The sequence below is a fragment of the Nuphar pumila genome, chromosome 13 (genome assembly GCF_984573655.1).
Source record: "Nuphar pumila chromosome 13, dmNupPumi1.hap1.1, whole genome shotgun sequence".
NCBI classification, from domain to species: Eukaryota; Viridiplantae; Streptophyta; class Magnoliopsida; order Nymphaeales; family Nymphaeaceae; genus Nuphar; species Nuphar pumila.
This window is the reverse complement of record NC_143261.1, coordinates 19590499-19605982: the sequence shown is the minus strand read 5'-3', so window position 1 is coordinate 19605982 and position 15484 is coordinate 19590499. Positions and strand designations below refer to the sequence as shown.

Genomic DNA, 15484 nt, shown 5'->3' with positions numbered 1-15484 from the left:
TTTCCCAGACCTAGTGATTCAACGTGGATCTTGTGATTTTGATTATCATAAAAAGTTATGGTGAGCTGTGATGATCTTACGAGTTTGGTTGGGATTGCCACTTATGAATCTATAGTTTTGGCTTTCTGCTACATGCTGAACCCTGATGTGAGAATCAGATCTTTAGCGATTTTAGATCATGATCATGTTTTGGACCTTCTATGGAAGGGTGGGTTTTTCTGAGAAAGTATGATGCCTTAGGTGAGTCATAACCGGTAACAGTTGGCCGCGTAAGGTCTTGAGAGATGGGAATAGTTTAAAGTGGTTTAGGACAAAGCATTTGTTAGAAGTAGTGAGAGCAACAAACGATGACCTGATAATGATTAGATGCAGAGACCCCATTCTAGGAACAAGAACAAGCCTGTTAAGTGGTAGTTCATAGCTTGCGATCAAATTAATCGTCTTGCTACGTTTTGACAGTTGCGCTGCTTACTGGCTTTGAACTACTTACCTGCTTGCACTGCTTACTCGCTTGCACTACTTACCCGTTTGCACTGCTTACTGGTTTTGAACTACTTACCTGCTTGCATTGCTTACTCGCTTGCACTACTTACCCGTTTGCACTGCTTACCTGATAACTGCATATCTGCTTTAAACTGCTTAGTATACTGAATTAAATGTACTTAATTCAGTTTTCTGTAGTTTCTCTTGTTCACCTACTAGTTTTTCGCGAAACTAACCCATTCTATGAGTACAGGTGATGATTAGGTACACCACGAGCGATGGCTCTTAGCTCGCGTCCTAGACATTTTTGGGTTTGTCACGGATTTTCCTTTGGATATCCGAATTTTGTACTCTTTGGTTCTTTTAGCTAACGTGCCCAAAGTTGTCAGCTTGTTGTTCTGAATTTAACAAAAGAATAGTCTTCCGTTGATTTCATAAACAAACTCTGAAAGAAAGAGATTTTTCCTAGTCTCTTGCATGTTTTCTGAAAGATTCGCAAGTTTGAAATTTTGGGGCATTACATTTCTCCCCGAGCAATAACCTTTTTGCAATCAATGAATCACTACTTTATACTAGACATGTTCAAACATTTGCAGTGAAAGTAGGACAAAACAGTAAGATCAGATTAGGTGCAAATGAATTTCCACTCCAAAGAGACAAGCATTCAGCCTTAAGCTTGTAATCTAAATGCTAGGCGACACCACTTTACACACACACACACAATAAATAAACAGATAATTCCTTTTGAAGGATGAAGAGAAATTCTGATTACGACTGCAGAAGATAATTTCATAAAAACAAATCAGTACCAGCACAAATTCAACCCCTAATTCATGCCTGTCAAACTGAACTCTGCATCTATTCCTATCAACAGTTAGTATACTCCCATCATGAATCTCCCGCGTCTTGGGATGACAAGCAATAACACGCTGGCCAACCGTTAGAGGCCGGGCCAAATCAGTTGCCACTTCATGAACACCAGTTCTCACTTCAGCATAATGCTTCCTAACTGATTCCCGGTACTGTTCCAATTTTTCCCGTTCTTCCTGTAGAAATTGTTGAGATAATCGGCGAGGCTTACCAAGAGAACTGAATCAAAGCAATACAAGCATAACATCAGAAATAGAAGCAGCTAAGAAAAAAAAATATGAACATGAGTAATTCAATAGGTATTCACATACATTCAGACCATGGATCACAAAGAAACCAATGGTCAAAAGAAAGAGCTCATGTTAGTAAAAGTAAAAGAGCAGTGGACCAGTGGTAGGATTCATAGGTAAATCAGGAACAAGTCCTAATACCTTCTTATGACACCCCATTCAACATGAGTTAACCTTGGTACATGCCCAAGTCCCACATGGTTCAAGTACTCCACAAATTCACTTCGAGCAAACCATGGGTAGTCTATTGCACTATAGAACCACTCAAAAATGCACCATCTACGAAGTTTTGGAGTCGAAAGGCAATGTGTGAGCTTATCCTGCAGAGAAAAACTTATATCATGCACTTAATTGAGTAAGCTCCCGGAAAATCCAAAAAAGCAATATCACTAACCTTCAAATCAGCTATTCTGTCATATACCAAATGTGATATTTTATCAAGTTTATTGTTAACAAACCCATGGTCAACAGAAGCTATATCTCCAGCATTGTCAGAAGGCCAAAACTCCTTTAAAACTGCTGTTTTTTGAAGTTCCATTTTACGCCTACTCCTGTGTTTCATTGGCAGCCCAACTTGGTTAACAGTGGAAACCTGACCAGCTGATTCAGTCAAATTTGTCCCACTTCTTCCTAAATCAGTGTTGGAGGAAGTTCGCTCAAGTGTTTTTGCAGGCTTCCCTTGTTTACCTGATGGAGTAACTTGGCTAACCCGCTTACCTTTACAAATGGACCGTTTTCCTTCCTGATTCTAAAAAAAAAAAAAAAACTATGACATATAGGAACACAAGATGGAAGAAAAACAAATGTAGTAAAAAAAAGGTAAGCAAGCAAACATTTTGGAGAACAAAACTACATCGCAGACAGTTCCCAACAAGAGAATCATCAACTTGACTGTATGCCATGTAAAAACAGTAAAAGCCCTAGAGGCAACAACACAATCCGCAGGTAAGATAGCTTTTAACACACTAGTCACTACCACTTAGTTTTCATGTTAAAGGACATTTAATGGGCTCACATAGGCCAAATATGATTTGTACTGTCACACAAGCCCAAGATCTACACACCAACAGAATCCAGATCATGATAAATCAACATAAAGCCGCCTAGAGGAAGCTATTGAGACTTATCCAAAACATCTCTGCACTATGAGTACATCTGCAAATGGAAAAGAAATGCAAGAGTTGTGTATGAAATGGGAACAACAGAATCTTCCCATGCACTTCCAAACGAGAGAAAATTTTCATATTTTTGTATGATTTTTCAGCCATACATATGAAAAAAAAATTCCATCTAAGGAGGCAAATAAATGTTGGTGAAAATTTTCAAATCCATAAGTCTCATGCTTTCATTTCATATGAATATTCAAATTTTCTAAGAAAGATTTTGCCACTTTCAAGCATGGCCTATAAGTCCATTGCCAACAGTATTGGAAGCAGGCAACTCCATATTGCAACTGAACAATGCTAAACTCTTCAGAGATGGTCAAGCTTGAAAGCATATGATTAAATAAGTCGAATGTGCTACATACAAATTCATCAGTCATGCCAATATCCCTGCCCACAAATTTGCTTTTACCCACACAACAGAACCGAATGGCATGAATGCTTTATAGTGGTGCAACAGATATAATTAAGGCAAACATGATCCAATTCCAATTTCTCTCGCATTCATTAAGACTATATTGCTCACTTAACTGCAGGACAACACATAATCTGAACGACAGTCCTACTCAAACCAAATGCTGTGTTGCATCCTGAACAAGTAGTATTGACCATGTTGAATCCTGAACAAACTGCTTACTTTTCAATATTCCTATGAATGCAACATTCAAGAAGAGATTCAAATAGCCAAAAAACAATTGAACTGCACAAGTAATATCAACATAACCACAATTTACCATGTTATATTTTAGGGCTAAGCACAAACAACAACAACAACTACGCCTTCATCCCAAAACAATTGGGGTCGGCGATATGAACCAACAAAGAAAATCATTATGGGTCTTCCACATGAATCCTTCTCCTCCATTCATTTCTATCCAATGCCATGTCCTCGGTGAGGTTCAAAGCATTCATATCCTTTCTTATCACCTCCATCCATGTCTTCCTAGGCCTACCCCGACCTCTTTTAACTAATATATTTTCCCATTTCTCCATCCTTCTAACTGGAGCATCATTAGGCCTTCGCCGAATATGTCCAAACCACCATAAACGATTCTCTCTCATCTTATTTTCAATGGGTGCAACGCCTACCTTCTTACGTATCTCTTCGTTCCGAATCTTATCTTATATTGTATAACAAAATATCAATGCAGCATTTTTAATAAAACATCACACTGAACCTTGTCATACCAATCAGTTGAGCAAAGTAAACTGACCAAAATTCACTCACAAAAAAAGACAAGGGACAAGTAAGCCAATTTACCTTTGTTTCCGGAGACTCTGCCACTTGTGCACCAACAAGAGATTCAGCAGGCTATAAGTTGAACACGAGTATACCATCAGAAATTAACAAAAATATTTTAAATGGGTAGAAGTTAGCGATATAAATGGTTCAAATTTAGGATGAATGTGGCTAATACCAGATCCGATTAATTGGATATTGGGTAATTGGAGTCGCACTTGGATTTGGATTCGAAGGGGAAAAGATAATACCGAATCCAATTAAATACATGTTATATATATAGTTCAGATTCAGTTAAGAAGTCTCAAACTGAATCCAACTAATTGGAGTCGAATTAGGTTCGGATGTCAGATAACATCCAACCATTGACATCCCCATTAGAAATGCCCATGAAGAGATGCGAAAAATTAATGAGATAACACCAAATTGATTCAAGACTTACCTTTCCAGTTAATGACTTGTGTTTTGCTTTCGACAATGTACTAGCAGATTTATCTAGCCGCTTTGCTGCAGGATTTGGATCAACACCAGGAGACACAAGTTTCAGTGATTTAGTATTCCTTGGTGACACACCTTCAGCCCCACGCATCGTGGAAGTTCCCTTCTCCTTGTTTGATGAGCTTCTAGATCGGTGTTTTTGAAGGCTTAATGAAACAATTTCATGTCTATTGGGCTTGTCAACAACATCAATGTTTCCTTTTTCTTCTTTGACTTGCACAGATGATTCTAGTAATGAAAGTTATGAAACAGAATTCTCTCAGAAATAATTACTCTAAAAAAGGAAGAACCCCCCCCCCAAAAAAAAAGAAAAAGAAAACACACACGCACACATATAACATCCTTTTAATTATACTATTCATATTTTGTTTATTAATTCTTATTTTGCATGGGAAAAGTAAAGGAACACGGGAAAGAACAAAAAAAAGAGAGAAAACATAGCATGAACAAAGGAGCTGCATAAAAATCCAACTAATTAAACACATTTAGATGCAATAAGCATCTCTGGTTGTTAGATGCAATTCATTTCTATGTAATTATGCTAAAATAAGATCAAGAAGATAATCTTTAATTATATTCAAGAAACAGTAACAAAGAGCACTGAGAATATATGACAGTAAGCATATATATAAGTCAAAGTTCGTAAATATGCTAGGGAAAGTGGTTGGAGGTAATAGATACTATAGATGTGGTTGCTAAAATAAATATAAACCTCAGAATGTTATAGCCTTATATTTGAGAAATCACAACAAAGAGGACATATTAATATATACTTCTAAATTGATCATGAGAAATGATAGTTTAGAAAAAAAAAAAACCACTTGCAAAATCATTACAAAGACAGGAAGAAAGATTGTGAGTATTTCAATAGATAGTTTTGCTTTTATCAAGCAGGTATCTAATTCAATTCTTCCTCATTGCATAGACTTTTGAACTATGATTGAAGATATAGGACAACCATCAAAGACAGGCACCATATAATCATAAACTGAGAGAGCTTGTGTGATACACACACGCAGTTCATGTCCTGGGAAAATCCTATTGTCTCATATGTAATAAGCATTGCTACTAGTGAGTGCAAGTCAAAAACAAAATAGAATTTAAGTAAAACCACATCCCCAGAAGCACACAAAAAAGTTTTTTCCAAATATACTAGGTTATCATGATAACAAGAAGTAAAATGTCATAGAAATTCTAAAATAAATGACTTACCAGATTCCATGACTGATGGAAACATGCAATTTAGAGATAAATCTGCCAATGTCTGAAGGGCATCAAGCGCAGAAGTTTCATCTGAAAGTTGTTAAACAGAAAAGTAAATGTGTATGCCTAAATAGTAGAAGTTAAACAAACAAGACAATTAATAGCACCTATTCACATGTGTTCCTTTAACTAGGGCTCCCAATGGATCAGGCTTACCCAACCCAACACCAATCAGCTTCAATCAATAATAATGATCTGATAAGCTAATATGATTGTGCTTATATGCAATGCACATTAGTGGGACACAGACCTGTTTTACTGCTTCTAGCCTGTCCTAGATTCAACTCAAGATCCAGCTAACATCCAGCAGTTTATGCATTTCTGTAAAAGAATTGGAGTATGTATTACCCTACCCATCTTTTCCTCGGGACATACCTGCCTAAAGCCTGTGGAGGCTCAGACATTGACCTTCTACAGTGCCTACAAGTCAGATCCAGTTATAGTCCAAGCCCAATGACAGCCCTAGCAAGTGCAAGTGCATATGCACATGCATGCATCTTTACTGGGCACACACACACACACACACACACACACACACACACACACACACACACACACACACAGATTAATGATAGTAAACTGGTTAGAATAAAGAGAATTTAATAAGGGTAAAATTAGTTTAGCATGGAATCTATTACTTATTAGACATGGTCAAAGAGAGGATAGTTACCACGTGCATGAATTTGTATAACTGAAGCTAAAACTAGGTATGCTTTTGAATTATAAGTTTCTCCAAGTACCAATTTGAATTATAAAAGAAAAATGGATGATTTTGTAACCAACCCTTAAAAAATGCAGAATGAATAAGAACAGCCTGCTCCACCAAATAACCTGCAGAATGGTCTGTTGGAATATACAGAAGCAAATCTTGTGGTATGGTGGCCTAGAATTCTTTCCTGGGGAGATTCCTTTTTTCCCACTATATCTAACAGTTTTAAGATGCTCAATATATCTTGCTACCATACTGTTTCAATAAAAGTTTCCTTTTTTTTGTCTGAGAGAAAGTAAAGGCTTCAAATAAAAAATTCAAACCATGGGTTATCTAAAGACAACATTCTAACATTAAATGAACAGCCAAAAGGTACTCAAAGAGAAAACGAGTTTCTAACATGACCTCCATAAGACCAAGATGATAAAATGCAAGAAGTCCGACTCCAAACCTCTAAAAGTAACTCCTAATTAAATTGGTTCATACCTCTAGTAAACATTTGTCTGCTTCTTTTCTTTGGGGAGGATTTCTCACTTCTCCTATCTGCAATTTCTGTTTCATGCTCATCTTTGTCACCCCTCAAGCTGAGGTCGTCTTCAGTACAGCTACACTCTTCCCTTACATCCTCATATAATCTAGTTTCAGGTGCTTGAAATTTTGTTTTTCTCTCTTGCATCTTCGCCTTACGCTGAACTGGCAGAGCACCTGTACTTCCTGTATCCAGAAGAGCTCTGTGGCTTGTTGCCTTTGCACTATCTATATTCTCAGCTTCCCTGCTTTCTACGCTACCCTCCAAGCAGCCTTCATCCATTGCATAATACATGACCTTGGGAACAGACATTCTAAATTCAGTTTGCAGAAATGGTTGATTTTATGAAAAATAAAGGGCAAAGGAAAAAGAAAAAGGTCCCCAACCATCCAGGCTTTTCATATTCTTTTAATGGAAATGGCAAAATTACCAGCCACAATAGTAAGTACCTTCTTTTCACCATTATGAGCAGGTGAAGAACTAGTTTGATCGGTTCTCCTGCTTGGTGTTTGAGAAACCTGAGGTGAACCCCCTCTTTGTGATGCTTCTGCCAGTGTTAGGGCCACTGCTTGGGCAACTTCGTCATCAGGATCCCCTTCTGAACTCAAATTTTGTTTATTTAATGTTCCATATTTTTTCCCATCATCCATAACAGGAATCCTGGGTGTCCGCTTTCCCACAATACGAGGACGGCTACCTGCAGAATAATTGAAGTCATCAAAGTGAAACTAAAGGAATAAGCCTCTGCCCTCTTAGCAACTAATAGCATCTTCTTCCAAACACCAAGTGTCCAAAAGTCAGTGCAAAATATTTGTTGATTATACACACTTTTGCTTACAGCAATTGTCTGTAACAGTGGAAGAATCAACAGGACTAAGAACTAAAGATGTAATGTATCAGTACATGTTAAAGTGAAAGATGGAAATGAGTCTACAGAAAACAGAATTTCCTTGGAAATGACACCATTCTAAATGAATTAAAAGAAGCAAGTTGTGTTAACTGAACAATCCAATCAACTGCCCACCCAAACACATACCAACATCAATAGCTCTTGGTCATTTCTAGACATACAAGTCTTTTAGTTTATAAAGTTGACAATCCATGCATGTTTTTATGAGAGAGAGAGAGACGCCCTCATTGACAAATCTCATTTATTGTTGTCATTAGAATCATACAAACATCGCTTACTTCCAGCCTATGTAACATGGACACTCCATTTGGGGTGTCGTACCCTTGTCGACACGGATACTGCCATGGAATGCAGTGAAGGTACGCTGCGGATCGGGTCCCACACTGCGTCGGATCGGGTCAACTCGCCTCTCTCATTTCTGTCTCCCTTTCGACAGAGATCATATTCCTATCAACGGATTGTCCCTCATGTAGAGAGGGGTTACTCTTGATGATGTTCTAGATGGTAATCATCTCTTGTAGTTGTAGCTTTATGTTGTCTTGTTGGAATAACAGATTTTGATTTTTTGAATTTATTCTATATTTTTGTAATATTTAATATATATATACTGTTGTGTCCCCGTACCCACATTTTTTGGAATTGCCGTGTCGTACCCTCCGTATCTGCACCCATACCCATGTGACTTAGCTTCCACTTCCAGCACTAAATATGAATTATTATGTTTATGTTTAAAATGTATACATACATAACCATTGTCTCTGACAGCCCTTGATGAGATTTTAAGACACGAACCTCGGTTAGGACACCTTGAGACTTTAACCAGTCCAGCCACTTTATCTGACCCTTAAATATATTCCCTTTCCCCAGTTGGATTTACATAATAGTAGGGTGACATTGAATGTTCTGACCAGTCAGCAAGCAAATCTAACCCGAACAATCACCTCCAATAAGTCAAAGATACCTATATTAAGGAGCAAAGTACTTCACAATCACTTATTATAAAACAAAAACAGAAAATGAGACACTATCAAATTTATCATAAAAGGCAGACAGTGCCTCCAGAGCGCTTCTTCTTCAACAAAGCAGCACATCCGTAGCTCGAGGCAATGGACTGGTGCTGTAACAAATCAGGAGGGCGCCTATCCACATCTTTGGAGGTGTTCAGCTGAAATTTACTTCTAGCACGCTTTTGAGTCTTATTTGGAGTTCCATATCCCTCAATGCTTTCATGATCGCTATCACTACCTTCCTGCAAGCCAAAATATGTTGAGTAAACCATACATGTAAAAACAACTCCAAAAAGACGAGTCATACGGAAAGGGAATGTGTACATGAAATACTGTGTACAGGAAGACCGCGTGAAAGAAAAATACTATGTATATGCATTGTATATAGGTGCAGGTTTTCACTTTTCACCCTTTGACTTTCAATTGTGACAACATTTTATAGGCATGGATATTTTGTCGGGCTCTTTGCAGCATGCCTAAAAACATCCTTAATAAGATCATTCGCTTCAGTGATCCTGTCCCTGTTTTTCAAGGAAACAAAACCATTTGTTCTCCTCCAGGATGCCATTTGATGGAAGATTTTTTGTATTTTGATATCCACTTCTCAGCCAACCCAGAAATGATCTCCGTCTCAATTTGATTTACTCTCTTGCACTCCATTTTGGTTTCAATCCTGCCAGGTCCTTCATTTTCCTTAAGGTGCCTTCGTTCAATTAATTGTCAGTTTGCAGGGTGCTCTGCAATTACAACAGTTCTTGTTCCCAAACAGAAATATCTTTGAATCGATCTTTAGTCACCTCTTTTACCCATTCATGAATCCTTCTCAATAACAGCAGTTTCTTGCACATCTCGCATCCAGTTGCCTCGCACATGCATGTGAGTGCTCGAAATCATCTCCCCGAAACCCTGCAATCTCAAACATCATGGTTCAATTGCTAGTCATTTTCATGCTTGTTGCCCATTGTAGGAAGATTGCACCATGGTCCAATAAACTTTTGGGGAAATCCATCCCTCTAACTCTGGGAATGCATCAAGAAACTCTTTTGACACTGTGTTGGACTAATTTCTTTAAGCATCCAGCACCTTCTGTAAGATCAAGGTTATGCATTCCAAAGACATCACCAATACAGACCAGCGGAAGGCTTACTCATATTCATTGATATTAGGAACTCCAATTAGTAGGAAACGAAGATTTATGAAGAGCAAGAAATTCATATTTTAATTGCCTAGCAAAATTCTTAATAATATGCAAGGTAATTACTACTGAAAAAGATAAAGAGTACATTCTTGTCTCCATTCCACATATATGTCTGTAACCTCCAATTGGTAGGTAGTTTTGGCATTAATCTGTGATGAGCTTCATCCACACAATCAAGGCAAGAGAAAATATGATATATTGTTAAAATATATATATATATATATATATCCGATAGGGGTATTATCGACTTTTCACATAGTTGTTTTAGCAAAACAACTATTTTCTTTTTCACTTCTTTTTTCTTTTTAACTCCGCCTGTGTAGTTATACACTGCCGGTCCCAAGCCCGGATAAAGGAGGAGGGTTGCGGTAGGCCTGTGACAGCCAGCATAAAAACTTTGTCATATCCTATGAAAATGAACCAATATGAGAATTTCGTTGGGGCGTTCCCTACTGAGCGACGCGCTGTACTCTCTAGGCCCGGAGGCAGTGATAAATGTGCAAGGGTTGCTAGGTCGTCGCCCAGAAGCGACGCGTCACACCGGCGCCCGGGTGTGGTGTCAAATAGGCAAGGGTTCCCTCACTTTGTTGGACGGGTGGGGGTAAAGAAGTTAGTCCAAGACCATAAAATAAGGTTAGCCACTTGGAACATAGGGTCTTTAAATGGTAAGTTGGTAGAGTTAGTAGATGTTATGTGTAGGAGAAAGATTGATATTTTATGTCTTCAAGAGACCAAATGGGTAGGTGAGAAAGCTAAAGTGATAGAACCTTGGGGATATAAGATTTGGTATACAGGAATAAATAGGAATAGGAATGGAGTAGGGATTGTTATGAGTCGTCAGTTTATAGATAATGTAGTTGAGGTCCGTAGGAAGGGTGATAGAATTTTACTTATTAAATTAGTATTAGGTACGGATATTATTAATATTATTAGTGTTTATGCACCTCAAGTAGGTTTAGATGATTCCATTAAGCATCAATTTTGGGAAGATTTAGATGGAGTAGTACAAGAGACATCTTATGGAGAAAAGCTTTTCATCGGCGGTGACCTTAATGGACATGTAGGCATTAGTAGGGATGGATTTGAGAATATCCATGGAGGCTATGGTATAGGAGAAAGAAATGAAAGTGGAGAAAGGATTTTAGATTTTTGTTTGTCCTATGATATGATCTTAGCAAACACCTGGTTTAGGAAGAGGGAGTCTCACCTAGTAACATTTAAAAGTGGGGTTAATACGAGTCAGATAGATTTTTTCCTACTTAGAAAGAGAGATAGGGGTTGTTGCATCGATTGTAAGGTTATACCAGGAGAAAGTGTAGCTACACAACATAGAGTCTTAATTTTAGATCTTAGAATTAGACAATGCCGCAAAAGGGATAGACATAGGATAGATCCTAGAATTAAGTGGTGGGCACTGAAAGGAGCTAAACAAGGAATGTTTGTAGAGCAGGTAGTTAAGGAAGTTGATTGGTGTCTCGAGGAGGATTCAGAATCAATGTGGAATAAGATAGCGGGTGGTATGAGAAAAGTAGCTAAGGAGGTATTGGGTGAGTCTAAAGGCGGTGCACCACTAGGTAAGGATACATCATGGTGGAATGAGGATGTCAAATTAGCTATTAAGGTTAAAAGAGAGTGTTATAGAAATCTAAGTAAGAGTCGTGATAATGAAAATTTGGAGAAGTATATGATAGCAAAGAAGGAAGCTAAAAAAGTTGTTCGAAACGCGAGGGCTAAGGTATATAAGGAGGTTTATGACAAGTTGGATACCAAAGAAGGCGAGAAAGATATTTATAGGCTTGCAAAGATGAGAGATAGGAAATTGAAGGATTTGGGTATGGTTAGATGTATCAAAGATGAAACGCAAAGGGTTTTAGTCAAAGATGAGGAGATTAAGGAGAGATGGAAAGATTATTTTGATAAGCTATTTAATGATAGTCATGCTCAAGATCTTGGAGACTTCTCCATTCCTTTTCATGAGATAAATCGTGACTTCATGCGCAAGATTCAAAAGAAAGAAAGTGCAGAGGCTTTGAAGAAAATGAAATCAAGAAGGGCAGTTGGCCCAGATGGTATACCTATCGAGGCTTGGAAATGCTTGGGAGAGAAAGGTTTAGAATGGTTGACAAATCTTTTTAACTTGATTTGGCGAACAAATAAGATGCCTAATGAGTGGAGGAAGAGTACTTTGGTGCCTTTATATAAGAATAAGGGTGATATACAAGATTGCACAAACTATCGTGGTATAAAACTCATGAGTCATACTATGAAACTTTGGGAGAGGGTGATTGAGTCTAGGTTGAGGAAGGTTGTCATGATATCGGAGAATCAATTTGGTTTTATGCCTGGAAGATCAACTATGGAAGCTATACATCTTCTTAGACAACTTATTGAAAGATATAGAGAGAGGAACACAGATTTGCATATGGTTTTTATTGATTTAGAGAAGGCATACGATAGAGTACCTAGGGACGTTCTCTGGTGGACAATGATGAAGAAAGGTGTTTCTCTCAAGTACATTAGTATAATTAAAGATATGTATGAAGGAGTAGTAACCAATGTCCGCACTTGTGGAGGGGTGTCAACCAATTTTCCGATAACGGTTGGGTTACATCAAGGATCTGCTTTAAGCCCTTTCCTATTTGCGATAGTGATGGATGAGCTTACGAGATCAATTCAAGAAAATGTACCGTGGTGTATGTTGTTTGCTGATGATATTGTTTTGATTGATGAGTCTAGAGCTGGGGTTAATGCTAAGTTAGAATTATGGAGACAGACATTGGAAGCTAGAGGTTTTAAGTTGAGTAAGAGTAAGACTGAATATATGGAATGTCGGTTTAGTAAGCAACGAAGTAGGGATGGGAGTGTAGTGAAGCTTGGTGAGCAAGATATACCGGTGAATGATTATTTCAAATATTTGGGATCCATCATTCAAAAGTATGGAGAAATTGATGGAGATGTAAATCATAGGATAAAGGTTGGGTGGATGAAATGGAAAAGTGCTACTGGAGTGCTGTGCGATCGTAGAATGCCATTGCGGTTGAAGGGAAAGTTTTATAGGACGACTATTAGACCCGCTTTACTATATGGTACGGAATATTGGGCTGCCAAGAGACATCATATTCAAAAAATGAGTGTAGCTGAGATGCGGATGCTTAGATGGATGTGTGGAAATACAATAAAAGATAAGATTCGGAACGAAGAGATAAGTAAGAAGGTAGGTGTTGCACCCATTGAAAATAAGATGCGAGAGAATCGTTTACGGTGGTTTGGACATATTCGGCGAAGGCCTAATGATGCTCCAGTTAGAAGGTTGGAGAAATGGGAAAATATATTAGTTAAAAGAGGTCGGGGTAGGCCTAGGAAGACTTGGATGGAGATGATAGGAAAGGATATGAATGCTTTGAACCTCACCGAGGACATGGCGTTGGATAGAAATGATTGGAGGAAAAGGATTCATGTGGAAGACCCAAAATGAATTTCTTTTTTGGTTCATATCGCTGACCCCAATTGTTTTGGGATGAAGGCGTAGTTGTTGTTGTTGTTGTTGTTGTTGTATTTCTTGTCTCAAATCCAACCCAAAAGGAGCCCCACATAGAGTCGTTGGCGCCCCCAACGGTCACATTTGTGACCGTTGGGGGCTCCCTTTTGGCTCTCCTTTTGAGACCCCTTTTGGGGTGTATAAATAGGGGTGAACCCTTTTGTATTCTTTAAGCTTGAGAGTTCTTTCCTTCAATAAAGAGTATTTACTTTTAGTTTGTGCCTTTCTCAAGGCATGTTTATGTTGTCCCATAGTGGACTTGGCCATTATCTCTCTTGGGTATTGGACCATTGTTGGTCATTGTGAATGCTTTTAGCATTCTTTATTTTTTTGCATACTTCATTACATGGTATCAGAGCCATTCGGTTCTTAGAGGAAGAGGCGTGATATTCATTTTCACATATATTATCTATATTCTTCACTCTCTTTGGTGACATCATGGAATCCAAAATCGACCTATCATTCAAGCTCAATGAAAAGAACTACATGATGTAGGCATCGACAATGGAGAATAACCTCAAAGGTAAGAAACTTTAGGGTTATATTGTGGGTTCTATTCCGGAACCCCAATTAGAGCTCACCAAGATAGGAGGTCATGAAAAAGCTATTGAGGGAGATGCTCGTCTCAAAGCCATTGAAGACTACCAAAAGAAAGTTGAAGATTGGGAGAGCAACCACGCCAAAATCCTTGCTTGGTTCATGAACAATGTTGAACTCAATGTATGTGCTAATATAGCTAAATTTCGCCGAGCCAATGAGGCTTGGTTGTTTATGAAGGGTATGTATACCCAAAAAGACCTTGCAAGAGCATATTTTTTGCAAGAAAAAATTAAAACCACCAAACAAGGTGATTCAAGTATACAAGATTACTATAGTGCATTAAATCTACTATGGGATGAGTTGGCTCTTTTAGAGCCAAAATGGGTAGCTGTGGAGGATATTGAACTAAGGAAAAAACAAATGGAACAAGATCGATTGTTCCAATTTTTGTTTGGGCTACATCCCGAATTTGAGCAAGTGAGGTCATCACTCCTTCATAAATCTATTTTTCCATCAATAGAAGACGTCATTGCCGAAATCACACAAGAGGAAACTAGGCTTGGCATGAGTAAAGAACATTGATGAAGTGCTAGCCGTATCCAAACCCGGTAATAATGTTAAAACCTATAAACCACCCCATTTTGGAAAACATGAAAACAATAGTGGAGGAATAAAGATGATTATATATCATCATTGTTATGGGTCACGTCACATTAAACCCGCTTGCCCAAAGCTAAATGGAACATTCAAGCTTAAGGTGACGTCCCTTGAAGAATCTACCACCAAAGAAGAGGAGGGCAAGAGTGGCGACCTCAAATAAACACTTGTCAAATCTCTATGGCTTTACAACAAATTCTCAAAGCTACTTCCTCCACATCGGGTGCAGCCATTGCGTCTACATCATCACCTGGTACGTATTCTTGGATTTTAGACTCTGAAGCATCCTTTCATATGACTCCACATGAAAATGCATTAACCGATGTATGCACCAATTCAAAAAGTTCATGTGTTTCTACGGCCGATGGAACCTTTTTAAAAATCACAAGTATCAGAACACTTAATTCTAAAAATTCTCAAAACCTTTTTGTTCCAAAAGTAAGAGTAGTTCCAAAATTAAATTTGAATATCTTTTTCGTTTCCCAAATTGCCGACCATGGATGTGAAATATCTTTCTCATCTAATGGTTGCTTTGTGCAGGATCGCAAGTCCGGAAAGCGGATTGGGCAAGGACATAAGAAGAGGGACC

General features: G+C 38.2%; 1 protein-coding gene across 10 annotated transcripts in view; it reads right to left on the bottom strand.

Annotated features, from left to right (window-relative positions):
- The window catches only part of LOC149818005 (protein ALWAYS EARLY 2-like), a 115306-nt gene that overhangs the window by 47668 nt on the left and 52154 nt on the right, over positions 1-15484 (bottom strand). For 7 of the 10 annotated variants that reach the window (XM_089985868.1, XM_089985872.1, XM_089985877.1 and 4 more), the window contains 9 exons: positions 9012-9204; positions 7495-7742; positions 7003-7342; positions 5757-5837; positions 4489-4772; positions 4068-4118; positions 2038-2391; positions 1785-1963; positions 1293-1572 (listed from right to left, as the gene is read on the bottom strand). In XM_089985868.1, coding sequence (XP_089841994.1) covers positions 1293-1572; positions 1785-1963; positions 2038-2391; positions 4068-4118; positions 4489-4772; positions 5757-5837; positions 7003-7342; positions 7495-7742; positions 9012-9204 — 2010 coding nt within the window. Of the gene's footprint in view, positions 1-1292; positions 1573-1784; positions 1964-2037; positions 2392-4067; positions 4119-4488; positions 4773-5756; positions 5838-7002; positions 7343-7494; positions 7743-8747; positions 8886-9011; positions 9205-9286; positions 9772-15484 lie in introns of those variants that run through there. The other 3 variants (XM_089985874.1, XM_089985875.1, XM_089985876.1) reach the window with 3 other exon arrangements.